Source organism: Pan paniscus, chromosome 21 (genome assembly GCF_029289425.2).
Source record: "Pan paniscus chromosome 21, NHGRI_mPanPan1-v2.0_pri, whole genome shotgun sequence".
Lineage (NCBI taxonomy): Eukaryota > Metazoa > Chordata > Mammalia > Primates > Hominidae > Pan > Pan paniscus.
In genome coordinates, this window is record NC_073270.2 from 44,268,538 (window position 1) to 44,296,418 (window position 27,881).

A 27,881-nucleotide genomic window follows, 5' to 3' on the forward strand; every position below is an offset into this window, starting at 1 on the left:
TATTGCAAAACTCATCATCCTTAAGCACAATTTTGATCCTGCTGCTTGAATGATTGAAAACCTTGAGTAGATCTGTTTCCTTCCTTGTTGTCTAAACTCCTCAATCTGGTTTTCAAGGGCACCATCTGATCTTTTCCACCACTGCTTTGCAACTTGTCTGTTTTGCCGTTGTCAGGCCTGACAGAGCACTGTGGCTATGAACTGGCCATGCTTATACCTGCTTATGCTCTTCCCCTGGGTTTCAGGACCTCTTTTTTCTTCATTTGGCTACATCCTCCGCTGTTCAGTGCTTATAGCAAATCTAGCTACCTCCATGGGGCCTTTGGTTATTCTGCTTCTGAAGATGACTCTTTTCTGTACTTCCGTGCTCATTCTGTCTGACCCTGCTGCACGGCATGGAGTTATACTGTCATGATTGTACCTGGTTACATGTGATCCGTGCTAGTGTTGTCTTCCCAGTCTGGGGAGCACATTTACCTCTTTGCCAACACAGTGCTGAACACGTAGTAGAAAATTATGGAGTGCAGATTAGCTGGTTAGGTTTTTTTTCCTCTCTGTGTACACTAATACAAATTCAGGATTAGGGCTCTTGGAAGTCATTTCAACAGTCCCTTTGCCTGTCACCTTTAAGACATGTGTACCAAGTTATTTAGCCTCTAATTTGGAGATTTTCTAACCCCCAAGTTTGCCCATTTCATTTTAATTGTTAAAAACTTGATACTTTACATTGAGCTAAAATCTCTCCCACTTCTATGCGTTGGTTCTAATTCATACATTTGATCGTTAAATCCTTTTTGTCCAGGCAGTAGCAGTATCCAGAAGCAGTCTTCATGTTCTCTCTGGTTCATTTCTGCTGTTACCTTCAGTTTTTTTTTTTTTAATATTACAAAGATTCAAGTACCTTTATCATCCTGGTTATTCTCAACTGGCATAGATTTGACTATGAGCCTCTTACAGGTGGTTTACAGAGTATAATACTCTATTATTTTGTATTTTTTTCTTGAGACGGAGTCTCGCCCTGTCACCCAGGCTGGAGTGCAATGGCATGATCTTGACTCACTGCAACTGCCGCCTCCCAGAGTCAAGCAATTCTCCTGCCTCAGCTTCCCGAGTACCTGGGACTACAGGCACGTGCCACCACACCCTGCTAATTTTTGTATTTTTAGTAGAGACGGAGTTTTGCCATGTTGGCCAAGCTGGTCTTGAACTCCTGACCTCAGGTGATCCATCCACCTCGGCCTCCCAAAGTGCTGGGATTACAGGCGTGAGCCACCATATGCAGCTGTATTTTTAAAGAAATAGAGATGAGATTTCCTTGTGTTGCCCAGGCTGGTCTCAAACTCCTGAGCTCAAGCAGACCTCCTGCCTCGGCCTCCCAAAGTGCTGGGATTACAGGTGTGAGCCTTCTGCACCCAGCTGAGTACAGTATTCTAGATATGATTTGATGATCTTTAAACTCTATATAATACTACATTTTCATTAAAATGTACTCGGACTGCATTGCATTTTTGAGAACTTGATGATTTGCATTAAGTCAACTAAAATCCTTGAGTTTTTTTTCACACGTTTACCTTTCATGTGTTTTTCTCATCCTGACTTGTTTGGGAGTGTTTGAAAGTAATGCACAGAACTTTACATTTAAACCTGAAATTTCTTCATCTAAGATTTACCTCATTATTTTTAGTCTTTAAGATTCTTTTGGATCTCAACTCTTTCTATGGTATATTATCTCTGCAGCTCAGCTTTTGGTCACCTGGACATTTAATGAGCATATCCTGTGTGTTCTAAATACCTTGATAAAAATATTGAACAGATAGACTCGCAAAGCACATCATCAGAGCACTTCCTTCAGGTCCACAGGGATTTTTAAATTTAGCTACAAGTTCATGATATTATATGAAATGTTATTTCATATAATATGAAATGGGAATAATAATGGTATATGGGAATAATAGTGGTACCTATTGTTAGGATATTATGTGAATTGTTGTGATATTATGATACTATATCACATAATATTATAACAATCCTATCAGATAGGTACCATTATTCCCATTTTATAATGAAGGAACTGTAGCACAGAAAGAAAATATCTTAAAATTAAAATGAAGATTTTATCTTGTGGTTCTAATATCATCTGGCCCTTCATATGCATCTCAATGGGAAGACCAGTATTCTACAGCACCACATTTGTCATCTCAACTCTCAGCTTGAATGGCCTCTCCTCTTTCACTCTAAGGTTTGAACCTAAAGCTCTCTAACAATGGAGAGCAACATTGCTCAACAGATTGTTTTTCTTCCATTTCCTCTCCTCCTAAAACGAAGACTGTCTCAGAACTTCAGGGACCAGGAGAACTTGGCATTAAGTTCAGGCCTCTAATGGTTTGCAGAAAATAGGAGAAACACCAGGAGATCAATAATGAGAAAATACGGCTTTTAAACACCAGGAGATCAATAATGAGAAAATATGGCTTTGGTTTTCTAAAATGGGATAGAGACGGTTGTCACAAAGCATATGGAATATGAGCTTGCTGTGTTCCATGCAAGATTCTAAGATGTCAGATAGGTTGCTGGTAAGGGAGTAGGTCACTAAGATCAAATTATACCAGCCTAACTGCATTTTCTCTTCCGGATATTGACCAGACTGGAAAGGCAGATTAAATGTCTCTGAAATAAAGACATACAGGTATGCATCTGGGGTAATGGGCTTTTTAATCTTGGAGGGGAGAGTCTGGACAGCATGCCATGGCATTCACCACAAGGAGTAAATCTGACCTGTCAAGAAGCATGGCTGTGGTCAATTAAAATTCAGAAGAGTGGAAGGGGACACATTGATGCACAAGGTAAACTGAAGATTTTGCTTTGGGAATTAACTGTTATCTTTTCCATTTTCCATAGCATTATGCAGTTGCTCGGCGCATTTCCTTCACCTAGTGGTCCTGCCTCTCCTTGTAGTCTTGTGAATGAGACCACTTTGATTAAATACTCCAGGCTGCCAACCATAAACAAGCATAGTTTCCGGTACTTTGTCTTGGATAACAGTGTCATCCTGGCAATGCTGGAACAACCTCTTGGAAATGAGCAGAGTAAGTTTATAGTACTTTGAGCCTTCTCTACTGCTTAATCAGTGTTACCAGTACCATGAAGCTGTTTCCAGGATCAGGGAAGGACAGCCTACAGATTCTAAGTAGGTCAGAAAGATTTCTAGCTGTGGGACAATAGCACCTGAAAAATAGGGGGGCAAAAAAATAGAATATACGTATTACATAGAGTCTTTTAAAGGCTCTTGATGTGCATCTGAACTAGCTCTGTAGTTTTATAAAAGATGGTGTTTTAGTGGGTTCCATTGTGTTGTTTATCTTTGTCACTTTTTCTTCCCCCTTGAACTTCGGATCCTGCCCCTCTGCTCCCCTCCCTCTCACTCCTCATGTTCTGTATCAATTGTTGGTGCTACCTACACAGGCTAGAAACTTGAGTTATCTTTACCTGCCCCTTCCTGTTACTCACTTATATAATTAGTTTCTAAGTTTCCATCTTCCCAGGGACCCTTGAATTTTTCCTTTCCTCTGTATTTTTCCAATACATCCAAGTGCAGGTCCTTATTATTTCTCACCTAGATTATTACAGCTGTTTCCTACGTACTCTGATTCCCTCAACCCCTAAACCCCTTGCCAGTTCTAACATGTGTTTTCCCTACTTTCATCCTACTTGCTGCCACCATAGTATTCATCTTCAACCACAAATGACCATGCCAGTGCCCTACTGAAAATCCTTCAGTGATTTTCCATTAACACAACATGCACTGTTTTCCTCCTTTCCCTCCCCCTCAGTTATAAGCCATCTCACAATATGTGATTATCACTGCGACCCAAACTATCCACAAGTACATTTTTTTTTTTCTGATGGTAATTGGCATCAGCCAGTATGTAAAAGAAGCATGTTCTCAGACCCTTATTGCTGGGAAGGGGAAGGAAAGTGAAGGTTACAGAATCTGTGGGTATAAAGTGACCCATGGAGTCACCTGGTATACAATTCCCTTAGTTATGAGTGAAAAAACTCAGGCTCACAGAGGGTATATGACTTGCCCAAGGTTACTTGGGACTAGAGCCCAGATTTTCTAAACCCTGTATTGTCCCTTTCTATTATTATTGTCGCACAGTGATAGGATTTGCTCAGTGATTAAAGATTTGCCTTCTTGCCTTTGTAAAGGTGAAGAGTTCTGTGCCAGTTTTGTTGATTATATGAGTAAGAGCTCATAAATCCATGAAGTGAAAGTGAGACATTTCCCTGCAGTTTGAGATGAAAAGAATACCATCATAAACTTCTGTTGTGTTGTGGTGAGATGCGGTGACATTAATGTGAAATGGAATGGTGCCTTTTATTATTGTCTAACTTCAGAAGTGCTACTCCCAAGTCTTTTCTACAGGCATCTCATCCTTCTCTACCCTAGACATGGAGCTTGCTTGGCTTTCTTTCCTAGCCTGTGCCTGTTCATGATTCCTCCAGCCTCCTACTCCAAGCCATCTGCTGAGGAGTCTGCAAAATCCCAGTGTCCCCTTCAGGCTTCCTGGCCTTTTTCCAGCTTTTTAAAGACTCTCCTACTTTCATTCCAAATAATTTCATTGCATAGGAAGTGTACCAAAAATACAAGCAATTGGAATTGTATAGATTTACAAGGACATTTTAATAGTTTATTGTAATAATAAGAAATTATAGAGAAGTTTGAAGGCGTTTGACTCCCATATCTGAGACGGAAGAATAAAAAAAAAGGATCTGGGTCACTCGGGAAGTCCATCCTGAGTTTTTTTTAACACCCCCATCATGTCCCTGAACTTCTGCTGAGATGGAACAGTGCCTGCCTGTGGTGGGCAGTGGTACACAAAGGCATGGGCAGATATAACACTAACACTGCAAACACCCAGTCTATCTTTCTACACTTAAGTTGTTCCCAACATTGGGAGGTTAAGAGTATTTACTAGGACAGTGTTTCCCACAAATGTGTACATGTACCATTGGAGGTATGTGAGATGATCTTAGTTGATACATTAGTGAACATTATTTTATGTATTTTTAAGCATGTGCTTTAAAATTATATAATTAGTACATGCCAAAATTCATGATTTTCCATTTATAGATGCACAAGAGTGGTTGATACAAAGTAATAGTACTTACAGTACACGGGTACGGGTATAGCAGAAACCACAGAAGTGGTACACAAAAGATCAAAGCTTAGGAAACACTGTTGGGCCTTTGATTATGAGAAGCTCTGCAGTTGATAAGTTTATTTTAAATGGTTGTTGTCTGAAATTAAAACTTTTATATACATATTTTATTCTAGATGATTTTTTCCCCTCTGTCACTGTGCTGGTCCGGGGAATGTCTGGAAGACTTGCTTGGGCACAACAGCTTTGTCTTTTACCCAGAGGAGCAAAAGCAAATCAGAAGGTATTCATCAGAAGTTACAGGGAAGTGTGTGTGTGTTTTGTAATTTAAAGGTTAGGTAACATTCCAACAGAAGACACAGATCAAATAAATATTTTTGATCCCTAGCCAGATTCTCAGTCAGTGGGTTCATATCAGAATCATCTAGGAACCTAGAATTCCATATGTACTCAATTACTCTTTAAAGACATGTTCAAGGCAGGTGTCTTTTCAAAAAGCTTTCCAGGTGATTCTGACATCTGCTTAGGAGTAATTGCTGTTGTGGACAATGGCCCCAGTTTTTTTCCATGTAATTTTACATGTAATAAAAGTCAGGTATATACCATACGTGAAAAAAATTTGGTGGGACTTTTGATTTGTCCAGCAACAGGACTTAGTTTGAAATTGTTTTATATGATTTGTTCTTATATAATAATTGGTAATATATTGTATAAATTTTATTTTTTTTATAAAGAGTCAGGGTCTTGTTCTGTTGCCCAGACTGGAGTGCAGTGGTGTAATCATAGCTCACTGCAGCCTCAAACTCCTGGGCTCCAGTGATCCTCTTGCCTCATCCTCCTGAGTAGCTGAGACTGTAGGCACATGCCATGGCACCCAGCTCATTTTTAAAATTTTTTGTAGAGATAGGGTCTTGCTTTGTTGCCCAGGCTGATCCCAAACTTCTGTCTTCAAGTGATCTTCCCACCTCAGCTTCCCAAAGTGTTAGGATTACAGATGTGAGCTGTCACACCCAGCCTAATTAAAAAAAAAAAAAAAAAAAAAATATATATATATATATACACACACACACACACATACATATATACACACACACACATATGTATGCTGTGTATAATTTAATGAAATCTTTTGGGGTGCAGTTTATTTTATTACATTTGTAATTATGTGAATGATACTTGAGAAGTTGGAAAAATTCAGATAACGAAGAAATTTTAAATCACCTTTACTCACTATCCAGAGGAATATAACCACTGCTAATATTTTATTGGATTTCCTTCCCTTTTTTTTCTTTTCATACACAATAACACTTGAATAGAATTTGAGTCATTTTGTATACTGCTCTTTTCATTTATAACATTGTAAGCTTTTATTTCTGCTATTAAAAATTTAAAATGTCCAACAATGATAGACTGGATTAAGAAAATGTGGCACATATACACCATGGAATACTATGCAGCCATAAAAAATGATGAGTTCATGTCCTTTGTAGGGACATGGATGAAATTGGAAATCATCATTCTCAGTAAACTATCGCAAGAACAAAAAACCAAACACCGCATATTCTCACTCATAGGTGGGAATTGAACAGTGGGAACACATGGACACAGGAGGGGGAACATCACACTCTGGGGCCTGTTGTCGGGTAGGGGGAGTGGGGAGGGATAGCAATGGGAGATATACCTAATGCTAGATGACGAGTTAGTGGGTGCAGCGCACCAGCATGTCACATGTATACATATTTAACTAACCTGCACATTGTGCACATGTACCCTAAAACTTAAAAGTATCATAATAAAAAAAAATGTGATTAAAAAAAATTTTAAATGTGACTTAATATTTCACTAGCATTTGAGAGACACCACAAAATTGGAGCATGTGCCTAAAATCATTTAATATCTTAGATGTCTCTGTTAGATGTGATGTGTTTATCACCCAGTCCTCCATTTTTTTGGAGGGGGCAGTACAGAGCACATTCTGTCAGCAACTCTGTAAGCCAGTAAGTTAGCATTGAAGACTGAAGAGGAAGGGGACCAGGAAAGGAGCTAAAATTTGTTTAGGGTTCACCATGTACCCGTATACATATTAAAGCATGGATTTGGAGCTATGAAGACCTAGATTTGGTGCCCATACTCTCAATTAAGCCGTATTAAGATTCTTGTTAAAATCACTTTCTAGAGATGCCCAGTGAAGCCAAACTTGCCTTTAATTATATTGAATGATGTGAGAGCCCCTGGGGAAGAGAGTTTGAGTCTTAAAGCTCCAAAATGCTATACCCATTGGATAACCACTGAATGTGGGAGATTCAGGCCTGCAGCAGTAGAGGTCCACAGCCCATTTGTCAGTCATGAGATCTATAAGAAATCGATGAATATTTTTAGAAAAATAGAGTACACAGGGGCACAGGCTGCTTCCCTTTGCTGTTATCTGTAGCATTTGCAGGTTCTGAGTGAGTTTTTGTGACATGTAATCCTAGGGAAACACAGGCATCTGAGAGACGAGGGAAATACATGTCATTACAGATGGGTATTGGACCCTGTGTAATAAACATAATGTTACTTGTTTTAACAGCTTTTTGTACCTGAACCTCGCCCAGTTCCTAAAAATGACGTTGGATTTAAATATTCTGTGAAACATCGGCCATTTCCTGAAGAGGTGGACAAGATTCCTTTTGTGAAAGCAGATCTCAGCATTCCAGATTTGCATGAAATAGTCACTGAAGAAGTAAGTACATTATTTTTAGCTGTTGTCAAGGGGATGAATAGAAACATTCTTACGACTTCCTTGGTCAAGACAATGCTTTTAGTGTTGTTGGAGATGATTTTTAAGATGACATGGGCCTCCATCATCCAGGAGGTTGCCATGTTTAAGACGAATATAGATTGTGGCTGATCGAAAGGAACTGCATATCTCTTAGAGGTGTTGCTGGGCTGCCTGGCTGTTCGTGGTAGGTTTCAGTACTGTAGTGACATGATCAGACTCTGGTAGTAGAGTTATTTGGAAAAGGAAGACCAGTTCAGAGACTATTATGAGAATCTAAGTCTTTATAAGAAAGGAAGGACTATTTCACTCATATGGAATTTTAATATATAAAATGTATTGTGGAGGTAGATCCAAGCAGTCTTGAATTGGTGAGGGAAGGAAAAGAGCCAAAGAATTTCAGATTTTGAGCTTGAGTGACAAAGAGATATCAGTGCCATTTACAGAAATACAGACATTAGGAAGAGGATAGGTTTGGGAAGATGGGAAAAATTTATTTGGCTTTGGATTAATTTAGAGAGTTAATTAAGATAACTGTCTCTTAGGTCAAGGGAGAAGAATTTTAAGAAGTCGGGGACAGAAGTATGTCAGGACATGAGAGAACAGAAGAGCAGGAATGGAGGAAGGGCTACACTCTCCAATGCTGGAGAGACCAGGGAGAAGAAGGAATAGAAAAAGTCCCCTGAATTTTGGCATGAAATTTAGGTGACCTTTGAGAACAGGTGTGTACAGTAGGAGGGATAATTCAAAGGGCTGGGGAGTGAATGTATTGAGGGACAGGCAGTGAATAGAAACTACACTGTTAACAGTAAAGGCAAGGGTACAGAATGGGTAATATTATAGCTTAAGGAAATGGCCTCGTTAAGGAAAGAAAAGGCTGATTTTTTTTTTTTTTCCTGAGATGGAGTTTCGCTCTTGTTGCCCAGACTAGAGTACAGTTGTGCATTCTTAGCTCACTGCAATCTCCGCCTCCCGGGTTCAAGTGATTCTCCTGCCTCAACCTCCCAAGTAGCTGTGATTACAGGCGCATGCCACCACGCCTGGCCAATTTTTGTATTTTTAGTAGAGACGGGATTTCACCATGTTGGCCGAGCCGGTCTCGAACTCCTGACCTCAGGTGATCCACCCTCCTTTGCCTCCCCTCAAAGTGCTGAGAATTACAGGTGTAAGCCATCGCACCCGGCCAGAAAAGGCTAGTTTTTAAATACTTTTTTACATTCAAGGATGTGAGGATTATGAACATGCTTATAGATTGAAAGGAAGAAACCAGTAGAGAGGAGTCTGGCTAACACTGTAAGATGGGCAGTGGGACTTACAAGTAATAGAGGCAGTAGGGTCAAGAGTCTAGTCTAGAAAAGAGATGCTTCTAAGACAGAAGGAGAGAGTAGGTGAAGGTTCAGAGACATTTAGAGAGGAAAGGAGGGAAATTGAAGAAGTTTATGAAAATTTTAATCCTGGTTCTTGGCAGTGTAATAGGGGATCCCAGACAGTTCTTAAGAATTGCCAGGCAGTGCAGATGAGGTTAAGTAGCATTATCTATAGTGAAGTTATTTAACTCACTCTGCTGACTTTCTTCAAAAGTCCTTGGGATCTGGAAGCATAAGTAAAGAATTTGACTGGTGTGGAGATTGACAGGTGTGGAAATTTGGAAGGAGGTTCAACACAGCCATTTAATGTGCTTAAGGAGAGGGTATTTAGCTGTTAGATGTGGGGGCTTCAGTTTAGTTGGGAAGCAGATAAAGCCAGAAGGATGCTAATGGAGTGGGAAAGCAGGGGGAGGGATTGAGTGCCCCACAGCAATAGTGGAGCACGAGCTCAGGGAGTGAAGGGATAGGAGTTGCACAAGGGGGCTTATGATTGGAGAGGGAATTTCAGACTTACAGCCCTGGAAAGCAGGGCACATATCAGGTTCAAGTTTGTTTTCATGGATGGCCAAAATTGTGAAGGTTGAGGAGCTTGTAGAATTCTGAGCCAGGTTGTTAGAAGGATCGTTACTCACCCGGGGATGGAACTTTAAACAAGGATTGATCAGAAGGAAAGGTGGGAGAAGTCTCTAAGAGTACAGTCATGTCATCCATACAGATGAGGAATTAAACACAGGGAGCACGTCAGGGTGAAGATGGACAGTGATCTGCAAGCGAGGGGTGAGAGCGACAACTCTGCCCCCTTTCTTGCCTATTTGAAGGGAACCAGAGACTGAATGTTTTCATTTACAGTGAAAACATGAAGGAGCAATTGTTGAAGGTATAGGGAAGTTTTTTTGGCGTTTGTTTTAACCTTGAACCATGTTTGCTTAATGGCATACTCTACATTGAACTGAATCACAATGTTGATCACTGAAAATTATCTTCATTTTCTTTGTTGCTTGTAGCTTTATTTTCATTTTAAAATTAAGATTGACTTAGCTAGGTGCAGTGGGGCTCATGCCTGTAATCCCAGCACTTTGGGAGCCTAAGGCAGGAGGATCACTTGAGCCCAGGAGTTCAAGACCAGCTTGGTCAACATAGAGAGAGCCCAGTCTCAAAAAAAAAAAAAAAACAAAAACAAAAACAAAAACAAAAACAAAAACACTTAAGATTGGCCTTACTAGTTTGATAATAGTTTCAAAAAATGAAATATTTGGTTTATTACAGTTAGAAGAGAGACACGAAAAATTAAGGAGTGGCATGGCCCAGCAGATTGCTTATGAAATACACCTTGAGCAACAGAGTGAGGAGGAATTGCAGAAGAGAAGTTTTCCTGACCCAGTTACGGATTGCAAGCCCCCGCCTCCTGCCCAGGAATTCCAAACAGCCCGCCTTTTTCTCTCACACTTTGGATTTTTGTCCTTAGAAGCACTGAAGGTAATTTTCATGAACTTTTATGAATAAATATATTCACAAGTTAACATTCAGCTGACAATAGCTAAAATATTTTTATGAGGATAGAAGCGAATTAAAAAAAAAAAAAACTGGTTAAAATTTTAGCCTGCATACAAAGAAATGAAATTCTGTGCTGCTGTAGGTTATAGTTTGTGCTCCAGGACAGGTCACCCCATGAATGCATTCAGAGTTCTGTCTGAGGGGACTGGTTTGATGATACATCTAACTCTGAATTTTCCTAGATAACACAGTACCCATATTACACAGATAAATGAAATCTATAGATAATTAGAAGAAGAATGTTAAAAATCTTCCCCTAGTAAGCATTATTACTAAAAATATAAGCTACAATTAACTTTGCTCTTTCATGCCACTTTTAGAAAAGAATGAAGTTAATACTGTAGTATTTGTAAGTCAAGCACTTCTTATGTTGTCCAGTTTGTAAGATCAAACTGTCTGGCTTTATGTCCTGGAATCACTGCTTGCCAGCTATGTGGTCTTTGGTGAGTTTCTCATCTTGTCTTAGTTCCTCATCATCTATAAAGTGAGGATGATAAAAGTATCCATCTCATTGATCGTGTGAAGATTAAATGTGTTAACTCGTAGAAGATACTTGGTATAATACTTAGCACAAAGTAAGCCAGCCTATAAGATAAATATTGCTATTATTCTTAATTCCATTAGCCTTAAAACAATTTTACAGCCAGGTGCGGTGGCTTATGCCTATAATCCCAACACTTCGGGAGCCCAAGGCAGGAGGATCACATGAGGCCAGGAGTTCGAGACCAGTCTGGGCAACATAGCGAGACCCCCCCATCTCTATGAAAAATTGTTTTTAAAAATTAGCTGGGTGTGGTGGCACACCTATAATACTAGCTTCTCAGGAGTCTGAGGCAAGAGGATTGCTTGAGCCTGAGAGTTCGAGGTTACAGTGAGTTATGGTCACTCCACTCCACTCCAGCCTGGTTGACAGAGTGAGACCCTGTCTCTTGGGGAAAAAAAATGTACAAGACAAGTGATGCAATTCCTGTTTTATAGATGTGGACATAGAGGCTTAAATATGTGAAATAACTTGTCTGGAGGTGGACTTGGAATTTATTCTAAGTTCTGTTTGTTTTGAAAAGTACAACTGAAGATTGCCAGGCAAGAAGTTGCTTATTGCATAACTTGTCCCTTGCCCTTACTGCCTAGGAACTACCTGGTTATAGGCCATTTAGCTTTGTAGGAAAGTAATGGGGACATTGCTGTTTGATTTTGTATTTCAGCATGTAGCGGGAAAATTTTTTTTGTATTTTTGTATTTTTTTTGTAGAAAATTGAGTTTGATGCAGCATATGAACATAAAAACTTAAAATGCAGAATAAAAGAGCAGAGAGAGGAAAATTATAAGAAACATAGTGGTAAATATGGAAGGCAAGGAAAAAAGACACAACTTACAAATCATTAGTGATATTCCTAGTGGAGAAAATTGAACAGAGTAGAAGCAGTAAATAAAAATATACTAGAAGAAAATTAATGCTTCCTATGGACTTCAGGGACACAAGAAAGGCCCTAATAGCCTTGTTTCTGAGATTATAGTTTTCCACTTCTGTTACCTGTTCTAGTTGAAACTTAAGCTTTTAAGAAAATAATTATCATGCTTTCTCATCTGTATGAGAACATAGGAAAAATAAAGTTACCTGGTTTATGAACCTTAGAATATTTCTAATAACTTAAACCTGACAGCTCATACATACAGAACTACAAACCAGTTTTACCTATGAATGTATGTACAAAAGTATTAAAGGGAATGCTAAGCAGACTTAGTTCTGAATTAATAGCATGTTAAGTGAATTGTTTTCCATGATCAAATAAGGTTTATCCCAGGAACTTAGCAATTAATTACCAGGAAATATTAATAAAGCTATTAAGAAAATAATTTGGTCCCATTAGCAGTTCAGTCAGTGAAACAGTAAGTCAGTATTTACTAGAATCATATTCTGATTCTTAAAAAAATAACAAACTAAGCCAGCACTACTAGTGTAGGTTCTTACTTTAAAAGATTCCTCTAATGACAACCCAGGAGCAAACTAGAGGAATCTTTTGTTAAAATCAGAGGTAAAAGTTATCTACCTTGACTACTATTTAACAAAGAGAATTTTTTAGTCAGTGACGTTTTTTAAACTTTCTAGTTTTAAATAATTATAGATTAGCAGGAAATTGCAAAATAAAGACATGAGGACCTTCCTGCGATGATAAATTCTTATATAACTACAGTACAGTATAAAAATGAGGAAAGTCAATGAAATGTTAAACTAAGAGGTAAAAATCATTGGAAATGAGAAGACAGTTTGTAGGTAGTAGGACTTCTAGTTTGACAACCATAAGAAAATCAATAAAATATTTAAAATAAATGAGACTTAAGGTTGCCATACAAAAAAGTACAAAAATTAATGATTATGTCTATGATATTCAGTTAAAAATACAATGCAAAAATGCCCCATTTACAGCTGTGATATTGACAAAAGTTACCTTAACAAACTATGTACAAGACCTAGAGGAAGAAACTTTTAACAATTATTAAGAGATATAAAATATGTATGTGTTATGTTCCTGGATTAGAAGATCACACAGAAGAACAAGCTGAGGAAATACCTTACTTTAAAAAAAAAAGAAGAATGGGGACATTCTGATCTACAAGGTGTATTGCAACATGCTTCAGGTCCACAGTTCCTTTTCCATGATTTCAAAGTAAAAACTGAAAACTGGAAAATTTTTTATATATTTGTAGTAAATTCATTTAGTGGCAAAATTGGACCTGAATTGACATGAGGCTGTTTGTAGTTTTATGTCACTTAGTGTGAATACACTTATGTTTGACTGCAGAAATATTAATGTCTTTTATTATAGAATATTGCCCTAGACCTTGCTAGGAATGTTATGTAATTGACTAGAAGGCTAGACTCACAATCCTTGCCAGTGTGAAAGACAGTCATTCTTGCTTTCTCTGGAGGATGCTTTCCTGAAAGATATACTATGGTTAGCAAAACCTTGTTTGGCAAGATCAAGATCTCAAAGAAGATAGGGGATTAAGAGGAAAACAAAACAAAAATGCATTTTTGGAAAATGTGTAGACTTAATTTTTTTAGAGAAGATTTAGGTTTTCAGAACAATTGAGCAGAAAGGGTAGAAAGCTGTCATACACCTTCCCCACAGCCCAGTTTCCCCTGTTATCAACATCTTGCATTGATGTGGTGCATTTGTTGTGACTGATGAACCTGTATTGGTGCATTACTAACCGAAGTCGGTGATTTACAATAGGGTTCACTCTGTGCTGTACAGGTCTCTGGGGTTTGACAAGTGTATAATGACATGTGTCTACCATCAGTTGTACAAATAGTTTTACTGCCCTAAAAATCCCCTGTACTCCACCTATTCATCCCTCCCTCTTCACTCCTCACTCAACACCTAGCAGCCACTGGTCTTTGTACTGTTTCTCTATAGTTTTACCTTTTTCAGAATGTCATATAGTTGGAATCATACAGTATGTAGTCCTGTCACACTGGCTTTTTTCACTTTTATCAGTATGCATTTAAGGTTTCTTCATTCAGTATGCATTTAATGTGTCTTTTTGGGTTGGTGGTTTATTTCTTTTTATTGCTGAGTGATACTCCATTGTATGGATGTACCACAGTTGATTTATCCCTTTATCTATTGAAAGACATCTTGATTGCTTCCACGTTTTGGTTATTATGAATAAAGCTGCTATAAACATTTGTGTGCAGGCTTTTGTGTGGATGTTTGTGGGAAAATACCAAGGTGTGCAGTTGCTGCATTGCATGGTAAGACTGTGTTTGGCTTTGTAAGAAACTGCCAAACTGTCTTCCAAAGTAGCTGTACCATTTTGCATTTCACCAGTAATGAATGAGAAAAAAAGTACATTAAAAGTAAGTTCTAGAAAGCACAATATTATAGAGAAAACAGGATCCAAAAATTATATACACAATATAATCTCAGTTGTCTTTAACTTAAAAAGAGGCAAATAAAAGAACTAAAAGGAAGTATGTTAAATAGTTTCTTTAGTTTAGGATTATGGTTGTGTTTATTCCTACCATTCTATATTTTTTAATTTTATTTTTATTAAACCATGAGCAAGTATTGTTTTTATAATTATAACAATGAAAGAAAATAGGTAATAATTGCTCCTTTCTTCTTTTGGTGGCAGGAACCTGCAAATAGTCGTCTACCTCCTCACCTTATTGCACTTGATTCCACGATACCTGGATTTTTTGATGACATTGGGTATCTGGATCTCTTGCCATGTCGTCCTTTTGACACAGTTTTTATTTTCTATATGAAGCCAGGTCAGAAAACGAACCAAGAGGTAAGAGTTACGAATTTTTTTTTTTGGTATGTTTTTGTGCTATAAATACACGTCTAAAGAAAAAAATTGAGGCAAAATTAATATGGAGAGTTTATTTGGGCCAGAGTTGAGGACTGCAGCCTGGGAAGTGCTGGAAAGTGCTTCCAAGAACAAAGGAGAGGCTCAAGTTTTTAAAGATAAAAAGGATGAGTCAGGAGAGTAGGCAATTACAAAAGTTGTTTTTCAGGACTTCTCATTGGTTTACAGAAATAACATTGATTAATGAGTGGATATAAATTATTGAACTGTAGGATATGAGCTATGGTGTCCAGCACTGTTAGATTAGCTAATGAACTGTTGGTGGTGACACGCAGTCTAGAGTCCATATAGCACGCAGCTTCAAAGTGATTACTTAGCTCAAGCGGGAGTGAGATGTGACTGCTATCAAAAAAGTGCCTTTCTAGGCATGATAATTTGAGGGAGACTCACATTCCTTAAAAAGTTTCATTTTCATATACAGAATTTTACATGGTATGCACTTGTCTATGGTAAGAAGTATTTTGTACTTGATGCCTAAAGACTTGCTATGAACCAGTTTGAAAACAGAATTAATGAAAACTATGATGCTTGGAGTCCTGAGTCTTTTGACCCTTAAGGAATGTGATTTAAATAGGAGCTGTAGGATATCTTTCTTCCCCTTAAGGAATTCAGATTCACAAGACAAAAGAAACTGAAATAACGAAGGTTAGTCATAAAAGTTAAAGTAAGGCTCAAGAAGAATAAAACAATAGCAACAAATATTTATGGAACATCTTCCCTGTGGCTCAGCGTCCCAGGATATAGAAGTGAGTAACAGTTTCCTTTTTGAGAAGCAGCTCACCTTCCTAGTAATTTCAGAAGCAAATCATTTCAGTTGAGGAATGCATAGTGTGCAGTGGGAGAAATAACACCTGAAATAAAGGAGAAAAACAGAAGGACTGGCCGGGTGCGGTGGCTCACGCCTGTAATCCCAGCACTTTGGGAGGCCGAGGCGGATGGATCACCCGAGGTCAGGAGTTCAAGACAAGCCTGGCCAACATGGTGGAACCCTGTCTCTACTGAAAATACAAAAATTAGCCAGCGTGGTGGCAGGCACCTGTAGTCCCAGCTGCTTGGGAGGCTGAGGCAGGAGAACTGCTTGAACCCGGGAAGCAGAGGTTGCAGTGAGCCGAGATTGCACCATTGCACTCCAGCGTGGGCGAAGAAGTGAGACTCCATCTCAAAAACAAAACAAAACAATACAGAAGGTCTAAGTAAAACATACCTGGATACGTGGAACAAAGAGACTAAGAGAAGGACGAAGAAAAATGTAAGATAGGTGAGAATGGAAAACTGAGAGCAAAATGGCAGGAGACTTGAAGTGCTTTTTGGAAAGGAATAATTGAAATATGGAATAGGCAGGAAGTTACTGACTGTTACTAGGAAAGAGCCGAAGGAAGACTTGTAAAATGTAGTATTCAGATGTGTAGGGCACTGTGACTACATGATCCTGGAATTTTACTGTAGTCATTTAAAGACAATCAGCTAATCAAATTAGCATGCCTAAAGAAATTTACCAAAGTTTCCAAATGTTTACACTAGAAGCACTGTTTCAAATGATTTGTGAGCTCCTAGAAAAGAACACTGATTTATGAGAAAGTTTTTTTTTTGTTATTGAGTCAATAAAGTTAAGAAGTGTCTGTTGTTAGGTACCAGGGTTATAGTGCTGAACAAAATCTACAAGATTTCTGGCCCCCTAAAACTACTGCATAGAAGGGAAGGCAGATGATTAAATAAGCAAACAACCATTGTAAAGGGTGTTAATAGGGTCATTAAAGCATGTTATAGGAGCCATAGCAGGAAAACCTAATCTGGTTTTAAGAAGGTGGCCTGGAGGAAAAGATATTCTAGCTGGTATTTAAGGTGTACCTTAACTGTAGGTAAGGAGGTAGAAGCAGATTGTCACTGACAAAATAATAATAACCTGTAAATTCTTCAGGGTAAAGAGAGCATTTCTTCATGAATTTCATTATGGGGTCTAATATGCTTGGAGCTTAAGAGAAGGTGGGCTGGTGGTAGCTAGAGATGAGACCGATGGAGTCAAGTGTTTTAGAAGAAGCTCAGTAAAATTGGATTAATTATGGAGGTGGGGATCTGTTTTGCAGCAAATCAGTGCATTGTTTTGTATAAGAATAATGGAGCCACTTTTCTCCTGCCTGTACAAGAAGACACAAATCCTTGAGGCACCTCCTAACCCAGTTCAGTTTCCTTAGCTTTTTAGAAGCTGAGGGTGACTAGGAATTAATGAAGATTTCCTGAGATCTCCTTTGGAATGTCTAAGACCTGCCTTCCCTAGCCACAGGGTAGATTAAGATTAATTTCTGTCTGCCAGCAAGTGGCATGAAAGTTGAATTTGATTCACTTATTGCTTCTTGACTAAATTTTCAAAAATTGTTTACTTAAAAGTTTTACTTCTAGATAAAAATTTGAATTGCAAAAACTAGAAATGGTTGTTAAGTCAGTTTCTTGGCATCCATAAGAATGTGAAGGGATATGGGTAAACTAAATAGGTTCACTTCAAAAGAGACTGGTTTTAGGCTGGGTGTGGTGGCTCATGCCTGTAATCCCAGCACTTGGGAGGCCGAGGCGCACGGATCACGAGGTCAGGAGATCGAGACCATCCTGGCTAACAGGTAAAACCCGTTTTTACTAAAAATACAAAAAAATTAGCCGGGTGTGGTGGCGGGAGCCTGTAGTCCAGCTGCTCGGGTGGCTGAGGCAGGAGAATGGCGTGAACCCGGGAGGTGAAGCTTGCAGTGAGCAGAGATTGCGCCACTGCACTCCAGCCTGGGCGACAGAGCAAGACTCCGTCTCAAAAGAAAAAAAAAATAGTCTGGTTTTGTGTTTAAGAGGTAATGACCTTGAGATGATTTGCAGTGGGTCAGATGTAATGAATGTAACTTCCTGTATTTTGACTTTCACGGGCCTCTGTATGATCTTGGTATAGATTAGCATTGTATGAATGACATCAGTGATTTGTGGACTGGCTGCATCACAGTCATTTGGAGGAATTTTTAGAAATAGTGATTCCAGGATTCCGCCTTCACTGATTTTAATGTAGAAGGTCTAGAGCAGGCGAAGAGAACCTTATTTTTAGGAGATTTCCCAGATGATTTTGATATACTCTGCTCTCTACCCTCCCCCTTTTATTTTTCATTTGCAAGGGAATTTCTTAGTTTCCTTCCTTTAAAAGTGAGTTTTTCAAGAGCAGCACTATTGCCATCTTGGGCCAGATAAGTTCTTTGTTATGGGGGCTGTCCTGTGTATTTTAGAACATTTAGCAGCATCTTTGGCCTCTACCACTAGATATTTGTAGTGTGCCTCACCAGTTATGACAACCAAAAATGTCTCCAAATGTTGGATGTCCGCTGAAGAGCAAAATCACCCCTAGATGAGAAGCACTGTTTTAGAATGAGGGACTCTTTGTGAGGCCAGTAGAAACCCCACGCATTACATTTAGTGCTTAGTGAAGAGGAGAGAACTTTCTGGCCACTTCATTTTTCCTGGAATTCTCTTCTTTGGCCTAAGAAAAGGATATTTTCATACTCATTTATTAATTACACCTAATGTTTATTGAATTTTAGTAGATTTTGTAGCATTTATCAAGATTTATAGTTAAATAATTGCATACCTATGTAATGTTTCTCATTAACCAGACAGTAAACTCTGTGAAGGCAGGGACATAGTGTCTTTTAGTAAACATGCCTGGTTCAGTAATTGTTTTGCCAGGAAGAGAGCTCAGGGCTTTTCTTGCATTACTTCACAACCATTGTTATTATCTCTACTTTATGGATTAAGAAACTGAGGCAGTGGGGTTAAGAAACTTGCCCAAGGCTCAGCCAATCCAAATCTGTCTAACTCTGGAGAATGCATTTTTCTCTATAGTGATATATCCTCAAATTTATTCTGAGCTTGGACATGATTTGTCAGAAGCTTCAAAACTAACCAATTTTTATGAAGATTTATTTTGATATATTATTTTTGTTTCCTTCATTATAGCTGATGATTGGTATGTATTTCAGATTTTAAAGAATGTGGAGTCTTCCAGAACTGTTCAGCCACATTTCCTAGAATTTTTGCTTTCCCTTGGCTGGTCAGTAGATGTGGGCAGACACCCTGGTTGGACTGGGCATGTTTCTACCAGTTGGTCTATTAATTGTTGTGATGATGGTGAAGGATCTCAACAAGGTAAAACTCACAGTGTTTCAAATGTCAGTTGTTTCTTGTTTGTCTTGTTTTTTTCTTCCCCCTTTACTGTGATTTATAGTCTTGTTAAAAATACAAAACCAGGCTGGGTGCAGTGGCGCATGCCTGTCTTCGAGAAGCCAAGGTGGGAGGATCGACTGAGGCTAGGAGTTCAAGACCAGCCTGGAAAACATAGCGAGACACCATCTCTACAAAAAATGAAAACATTTCTAGGCTTGAGGGCCATGTATTTGTAGTCCTACCTGCTCAGGAGGCTGAGGTGGGAGGATCACTTGAGGCCAGGGATTGGAGCTATGATCATGCCACAGCATGACAGCCTGGGTGACAGAGCAACTCCCTGTCTCTAAAAACTAAACAGAGGTATATAGAGGAAAAGTATCCTTCCCCTAATCCCAGTCCTGACAGGGTAACTTAATAACAGTTTATATATTCTAGACATTTTCAGTGTATATGAAAGATATATATACACATAATGATAGAGTTAATACAAAATGACGGGCTTATTACAATGCTGATAAGTTCCTTTTTTATAATATGCATAAGATTCAATTTTCTATACAAATGGTGTAATATAGGTCATCCATACAAACAATACAGCTTCCTAACAAGCATGTTTTGTCTAATAAGTAGTTTTCTATTAACCAGTGTGTTTTATCAACTGTGGCTATCAAAACAGTCACACTTAAAGGTTATATTCTTGGGATATTATACCAAAACCTTTGTAGTAAACAGCTGACCATCTGTGAGGATTCTTGCCCATCCCCTCAGATCCTCTGAGGAACTGTAATCAGGATAACAAGTAGCAGAGCCAGTATAAACTTAAACTTAAGACCTTTGCCCCACCTGGCTAATGCTTTCTGTTCCTGGGCTCCTGAGGTCACTGGAAAGTTAGTGTTACCTCTCTAAAGTGGATAATGCCTATGCCCAGTGCACATTTTTCCTTTTGATAAATATATCAGTTGCAAGTATCAGAAAACGTGACCCAAACTGCCTTAGATTTTAAAGATAATTTATTGCCCATGTAACTGAAAATTCCAGAGGTTGGTTAAGTTTTTGGTGTCATTTGATTAGCATTCCTGTTTTATTTCTTTACAATTTTCCTTTAGCTTTGCTCTCCATATTTTGGCTTTGTCCCCAGCCTGGCTTCTCTAATAGTGCAGAAAGGCAATTCCAGGCTTTACATTCACATACCACAGCAGCCTGAAGAGGAGAGATTAGCCAGATCTCAGAACTCCCTACTCCCCGAATCCGGAACTATATGCCGATTAGACTATCCCAAGCCTGTCCTTATGGCAAGAAAGATAGAATGACTCTGGTAGAGAGATACAGACAAGCTAGAACTAGTATCAGAGGTCAGTCCCACCTGCACATTTTGCCTGCTGCAGAATAGGGGTGGATAGAGTGGCTATTGGGATAGTAACCACAGCATCTACTACATCAGATACAAAGTGCCTGCCCGGAGCCCACACCAGGAGTCAGAAAACTAAAGCCCTGTTTTTGTAAATAAAGTTTTATTGGAACTCGGTCACACTCTAGATTACACATTGTCTATGACAGCTTTCATGCTACAATGACAGAATCGAGTAGTTGTGGCAAAGACCCTGTGGCTTACAAAGCCTAAAATGTTATCTGTCTGGTCCTTTACAGAAAAAGTTTGCTAACCTCTTGTCTAAAGCTTCCTATTTGCCATACCTTCACCAGAATTAGGTATCTTCCAATTTTTTTGGTGAGAAATTTTTAATTTTTAATAATGGTTGAGCATATCTTATCATATTTTTATTTCTTCCCTGAGAAGTACTTGTCCATTTCCCCTTTCCAATTTTTGGTCCGATTGTTGGTCTTTTATGTATTGCTAGTAGGACACTGAGTTCATTTTAATTGAGAACTATATAGCTCTCATGAATGTTTCTTTTGTTAATTCAGTCTTCCTGGCTTAGAGCAGATACTATTACTAAAACTGGCTGTACATTTTTATACAGTGTCACTGACCATTGAGGAAGGTGGAACATAGGCCAACTTGAGGAGCCATAGAGAGAGACCAGGGATAGAAATGCCTTAAAAGCAAGAGTCCAGAGATAACGCACATGTGCACTCTCTCTCTTCTCTCTCTTCTTCTCTCTCTCTGTCTCTTCCTCCCTCCTCCTCCTCTTCCTCCTCCTCTTTTCCTCCTCCTCCTCCCTTCTTCTTCTTCTTCTTCCTCTTCCCCCCTCTCTCTCTCTCTCTGTCTCTCTCTCTCTCTCTGCCTGCCTGCCTGCCTGCCTGCCTGCCTGCCTGCCTGCCTGCCTGCCTGCCTGCCTGCCTGCCTGCCTGTCTCTCTGGCCCAACTCCCTTCTGAGGGACTGGGATGGTCTTCCTTTTGATTATTTATTTACTGGATCCAAAGGACTGCTCCCTTAATCTGCTTCATACACTTGAGTTAAAAGCCCTGCTAATCAGAAGTGGTCTGATATACAGTCGTTTCAGAAATTATGAAATTAAGATTTTATTATTTAAAAATAAAGACATCTAATAAGCATTATATTTTATTCTTTCATACTAATTGGTTCTTGTTGAAAACATATATTCTATTTATCACTTTATTAACCAGTTAACATTTCATGTAGCAAGATGATACTGGTTTTTTCCTACTTTTTGAAGCGGTAATGTAGTGTTTCTTTTTCCCAGAAGAAGTGATTTCCTCTGAAGATATTGGAGCTAGCATTTTCAATGGACAGAAGAAGGTGCTGTATTATGCTGATGCCCTTACAGAAATTGCTTTTGTGGTTCCTTCTCCTGTGGAGTCCTTAAGTAAGATCATTTTTGCATGGTCCTGTTTTAGGATCTATTTTTATATTCCTGGGTTGTGTGATATTACTGCATTGGAAGAGATTTTGAAGTGATCTAAGGCATTCTTTAGCTTCTAAGGCATTATAACAATATGCAGAAGCACAAGATGTCTTCTCTTAACTTTTTTATGGAAAGTAGTTAAAGACAAGCAGACTGACCCTCTAATAATCTTTAAATAGTGAAGGAATCCCATTTCAACTGATATTTTGCTTTCTTTAATCTAATTAATCAATACATAGGCTTATTTTCCAGTTCATTTCTTTCTCTACGAGTGATCCCTCACCTACTTTTCTATTCCCATATGAGAGCCTTTGCATGGAACCACCTAGGATCCTACAACTGGAAGTATCTCATGATAGCATATGGCCATTCTTCTAACACTGAGCAAGAGAAACTTCAGCAGCCTAGAAAAGATGGTGGTCCAAGACTTTTTAAGAATTGGGAGTAATTATTACTTCTTAGTCTGAACTCACAGTTTTATTTTGCCCAGAACCTTTGCTCTTTGCAAATTAAGCCTGTTTGTTCATGCCTGACCGAGTAGGTGGTCTGGCAGTAGGTGGGAAACTTCACCTTCTTCTTTGAGATCATTTGTAGGATGGGATACTATACATCACGATTTCACAGTCTTATTTCCAGACTAATGACTTTTGTTGTGCCCTACCTTGGTAGCTGCCTAACCTTTGTACTTGGACCCTTGATTTCTCACTCTAGGCCCCTCCCTGTCTTACTCTCTGGGGCCAGCTGTGTCCCTGGAAGGTTGGACCTTCCATGGTTTAGGTTTGAATTATAACAGCTGTTGGGCTTCCCGTCAAGGTTCTGGTTTACTACTTATAATTCCAGAAGCCAGAACCTGTCCGTCCTCTTTGGGGACATACCTGCCTGGTTTCTCTGGCCCAGCCTGTTAGTACCAGACAAGTCCTCCCAGAGCTAGAGCCTCGTCCTTATTCTATAGCTCCTGCAATTGGGTCTTTGTCTCCTGTTGTGAAACATCTCCTATGCCAACTGTGCCCACTCCAACTCAGCTTCCTCCTATTTCTGATATTTGGGGATTTTTTTGGATGGGGTGGAGGATAACTTTCTGTGTACTTATCTCCAACCAGATTGCTCTTAATCACAGAGACTAGATCTTCTGTAGCTTCTGGATGTCCCAGTGCCTATTTGGCACAATGCTACACGATTGAATATATAATCTAAATAATTCAGAGAGTAATAATGGCATTTATTATATTCTACATCTGAAACGTCAAATATTTTCTAGTCTGATTTTGGTTATCCTTTAGAGCAGGAGCTGGCAAACCACAGTGGCACAAGCCAAATGCCGCCAAGAATGGGTTTTACATTCTTAAAGGGTTATAAATAAAATATAAAGAAGAATATGCGAGAGATCTGTATAGCCAGCAAAGCCTAAAATACTTAGTACTTGATCCTTTATAGAAAAAAGTTTGTCAGCCCTTGCTCTCGAAGCAATGCTTTGTTTAAGTGATTTAGGTTAGACTGGTGAGCATAATTAGTTTTAACAGCCTTGCTCCAAATAAGTGGTATGTATTATAGTTGCTTTTTTTCCTTTACCCCATAGCTGATTCATTGGAAAGTAACATCTCGGACCAAGATAGTGATTCAAATATGGATCTTATGCCAGGAATTCTGAAACAGCCATCCCTGACACTTGAGCTTTTCCCCAATCATACAGACAATCTTAATTCCTCACAGAGGGTAAGTTACTTTGTTGATAGGTCTCCAAAATTTTGTAGTGAAATCAGGGTAATTATAGAATCCTGCCTGAAAAGCTTTTAACCCAGAGAGTATTTATATCAGAGTACTGATTCCTTAGTAACTTAATTTTTTAAAATAAAATTCTCACGAATTTCTCTTTTTCAGCCTGTAACAAATAGTTCATTCTGAGACAGCCTTTGTGGTTTCTCTTGATTTCACCATTCTGGTCCCGTACTTGATTCTCTCATCTGTTCCTTTTTAAGCCTAGGTTTTAATTTTGTCCCTGAAATATCCACTAAAGTTACTGCAGTAACTACATGTTTTTTTATCTTTAATCTTGCAATGTTCATCTTAAACAAGTCTGACCATATAAAAATAGGAACATTAGGGAGAATAACTCAGTATATGGATAAATATTCTGAGTGAGGAACACAGCACCTACTACAAGAGGAGCTTTTTGCTTTATCTTTTTTCTTACCTTATCAGCAATATTACTTCTTTATCTGTGATCAGGTCAGAAGTGTAGGAAGATTGACTTAGAACAAATCATAACAAAGACAGAAGTGTCAGCTTGACTAAAGGTGTTCTTCCATTGTACAGGATTTTAGGTTAGCTTCCTTCCACAGTGAAATTTATTTTTAGTGTAAGTGTATGCTTAAAAGAGAATACGGGGAGGTTTTTACCTTTAAAATTGATTTAGGAAAAAAATGCCGGGTGGTGTAATAGTCCCTGGAGTAGACTGATTTGAAAATCAGGAGTTTTTAAAAGGTTTTACAGAATACAGTTTAGAGATGATCAGTCAGTATTGCATAGCAATGCAAGATTTTAGCCAAATCTAATACTTACTTTAAAAGTTTTTTTTTATTTGAGATTTGTGGACAGAACTAGTATTCAGTGATTAGCTGCCCTTATACTCATTTTCTGAATGCCAGCATAGTTATTCCTTAGAACCCAGATAAAGCACCATGTTTTTGTTTCTCACTTATACTGTACTTTGCAGACACTAACAAACTAAAAACAAACAAACAAACAAAAAAAACAAAGCAAAACCATATGGTTATCTCAATAGATGGAGAAAACGCAGTTGACAAAAATTCAGTACTCATTTATGAGAAAAGTTCTCAGCAAACTATGAATAGAACTTTCTCAACTTGATACAGAGCATCTACTAAAAACCTACAGCTAACATTATACTTATACATTGTACATTATTCTTGAATGCTTTTCCTCTGAGGTGGAGGACAAGGCAAGGATGCCTATTCTCACCACTTACGTTCAACATGATAGAGGAGGGGCCTACACAGAGAAATAAGACAAAAGGAAACAGTACATAAAGATTAGAAACAAAGAAGTAAAAGTGTATGTATTTGCAGATGACATGATCATGTAAGTAGAAAACCCTCAGGAATCTTTTTAAAAATCCACTAGAACTATTGAGGTGAGTTTAGCAAGATTGCAGGAAAAACGCCAGGGTGTTGGGCAAAATTTTAAGGTAACCCCCAGCGACGTTTGCCCGTGTACAATGTCCTCTCCTTGCGTGTGGGTGGAACTTGTGACTATGATAGGATAACTGTGATTATGTTACATTATTTGGCAAAGGGATCCTGTGGGTTTAATTGGGTTACTTTGAGTTAATCAAAAGGGAGATTTTCCAAGTAGACCTGACCTAATCACAGGAGCTCTTTAAGTCTAGGGCTAGAGGTCAGAGATGGAAGCAGTTAGAGAGAGAGTCAAAGCTAAATAGGGACCTTGATACTAAGAAAGTAGTCTGTGAATATGGCCAGATGTCTGTCACTAGTTTGGGAGAAATCTCTTGGTCTGGCCATTTTCTGTGAATGTCAGAGTAGATATAATTATCCGGGGGGACTTGCCATGGACTCTGGTCATCTGGTAAAGACATGTATATTTCTGTGCTAATAAAGCAGTTTTAATTTTAAAATTCACCTCAAGTATGAGATTCTTCCCTCTGTACACATGAGCTTTGTTTAGGGCTTTAGCACAAACTTAGCTCTGCTGCATGCCTCAAAAGAGGTGCAGCTCAGGGTACCAGTTTGCTAAAGCGGAGCCACATAGTCCTGTTAACCTTGCAGTGAAACTTAGAGTTGATTAGGGTGGCAGGAAGCCAGAAGCACACTGCATGGTAACGAAGGCCCAAACAACTCGTTTTTCTTTCTACTGATGAGAAAAAGGAATTAAGCATAAATTGCAGTAGGAGACATTTGGTCTGGAATCTAGGAATAACTTGCTGATGGGACATTTTAGAGATTAGGATCCCCAGACAAGTAGTGATGTTGCTGTGATGGGGAAGGGTACTGCTGTCTGGCCCTAACAGAGATAGACTCAAATCTTTTAAGCCCTCATTAAGATACTGTGTGTAAATTTTGTTTTTATTAATGCAAATTATAATTATTCAGTATTCCTTCCTTTTTTTTTTCTTTGACAATTTTAAGCCTTGTCCTAGGTTAAGACTGATGAACAGGAGCCAAAGAAGAGCTTTGTTGCAAATGTATACACTTTTTCCTAAAGTGATTTTCCATGACCTGATACTTATGTCACTGAGCACCTTGACAAATGAATGACTGGGTAGTTTTATTAAGCCAGTTTTTTGTTGCTGTTCTTTTTCCCGCTCTCTGTCTTCTTCTTCTTCATGTAGCTCAGTCCCAGTTCCAGAATGAGGAAGCTGCCTCAGGGTCGCCCTGTTCCTCCCCTTGGACCTGAGACAAGAGTTTCTGTAGTCTGGGTGGAACGCTATGATGATATAGGTACTGTATGAGGACTTTGTCCATAAATAAAATGGCAATATATGACAGTGACTTGCTAAATGTCTACAGGGAGTGGGCACATAAGCATTGTGTGGCCAGGAGCTAGTCCTGGAGTTTAGCAAGCCTTGGTTTGTACCCCAGCTCCACTACTCAGTTTCTTTAAGCCTTAGATTACTCCTCTGTTAAATCCTGGTACTTTTTTCATAGTTGTGAAGATTTGATGAGACCAGTAGATACAAAGCTTTTGGCTATTCATGTTGGCATCACAGTCAGTGGTTTGTTGCCAGTTGGTCTCAGTCATCCCAGGACCTTTGGAAAGGGGAAGGGGAAGCACTTCACTTACCCTCTCTCCACCCACATGTCCTACTGTCTCGTTTTAGTATAAAGCTTAATTTGTCCTTAAGAGTTGCGCTCTGGGTAAGTTTCTCATGATTTTTACATAAGCAACATTAGAGCATTAGAAATATATACTTGGCCTAAAATCCCATCCAGCCCAGAGTTTGTGGGAAAGTGTGATAGTTACTTTTCAACCAAGCCCTCAAAGATCACAGAACATATTTTCTAAAAACTCTTTGCTTTAGATGAAATTAGCTAAAAAATGTCTTGAGAGAGAATTTTTTAATTTGTAGAGAATAATTAAGATGATATTTCAGGACAGCACAGTCCATATATTTGCCACTCACTTATGTAAAGAGATTAGAAAATTAGATTTCCTATTATCTGTTTGGGAAAATGAGGGAGATATTAATTGTAATGCTATTATTTTCTTCCAGAAAACTTTCCCCTCTCAGAGCTGATGACAGAGATCAGTACTGGTGTGGAAACTACTGCAAATAGTAGCACTTCACTGAGGTACACTCTATTTGCTTGAAGTTCATCAGCGTGTCTTTTTTTAACATATTGATTGCAGCTTAATAAATAAGGAATTATGAAACGAAAGAGTTGTAGACAACTAGAAATAAAAACAAAAAATCAAAGAAAGAAGTTTGTATACAATGTACAAGGTTATCAAATTATTATAGCATGGATTTTTTTAAAGCCACTTTATTGAAATATAACTGATTGACTTGCTAAAAGCTATACGTATTTAATGTATACAACTTGATGAGCTTGGAGATAAGTATATATGCATGAAACCATCACAGCAATCTATTCCTGAACACTTCTACCATCT

The 27,881-nt window shown here is 38.7% G+C and overlaps 1 protein-coding gene across 8 annotated transcripts in view; it reads left to right on the plus strand.

The window, feature by feature from the left end:
- RALGAPB (Ral GTPase activating protein non-catalytic subunit beta) overlaps positions 1-27,881 on the plus strand; it is a 106,875-nt gene that overhangs the window by 71,294 nt on the left and 7,700 nt on the right. For 4 of the 8 annotated variants that reach the window (XM_063601124.1, XM_063601126.1, XM_063601127.1 and 1 more), the window contains 10 exons: positions 2,899-3,086; positions 5,339-5,445; positions 7,732-7,884; positions 10,554-10,763; positions 14,985-15,143; positions 19,223-19,388; positions 22,071-22,193; positions 23,809-23,945; positions 26,599-26,707; positions 27,481-27,559. In XM_063601124.1, coding sequence (XP_063457194.1) covers positions 2,899-3,086; positions 5,339-5,445; positions 7,732-7,884; positions 10,554-10,763; positions 14,985-15,143; positions 19,223-19,388; positions 22,071-22,193; positions 23,809-23,945; positions 26,599-26,707; positions 27,481-27,559 — 1,431 coding nt within the window. The remainder of the gene's footprint in view (positions 1-2,898; positions 3,087-5,338; positions 5,446-7,731; positions 7,885-10,553; positions 10,764-14,984; positions 15,144-19,222; positions 19,389-22,070; positions 22,194-23,808; positions 23,946-26,598; positions 26,708-27,480; positions 27,560-27,881) is intronic. The other 4 variants (XM_063601125.1, XM_055104736.2, XM_003825882.5 and 1 more) reach the window with 1 other exon arrangement.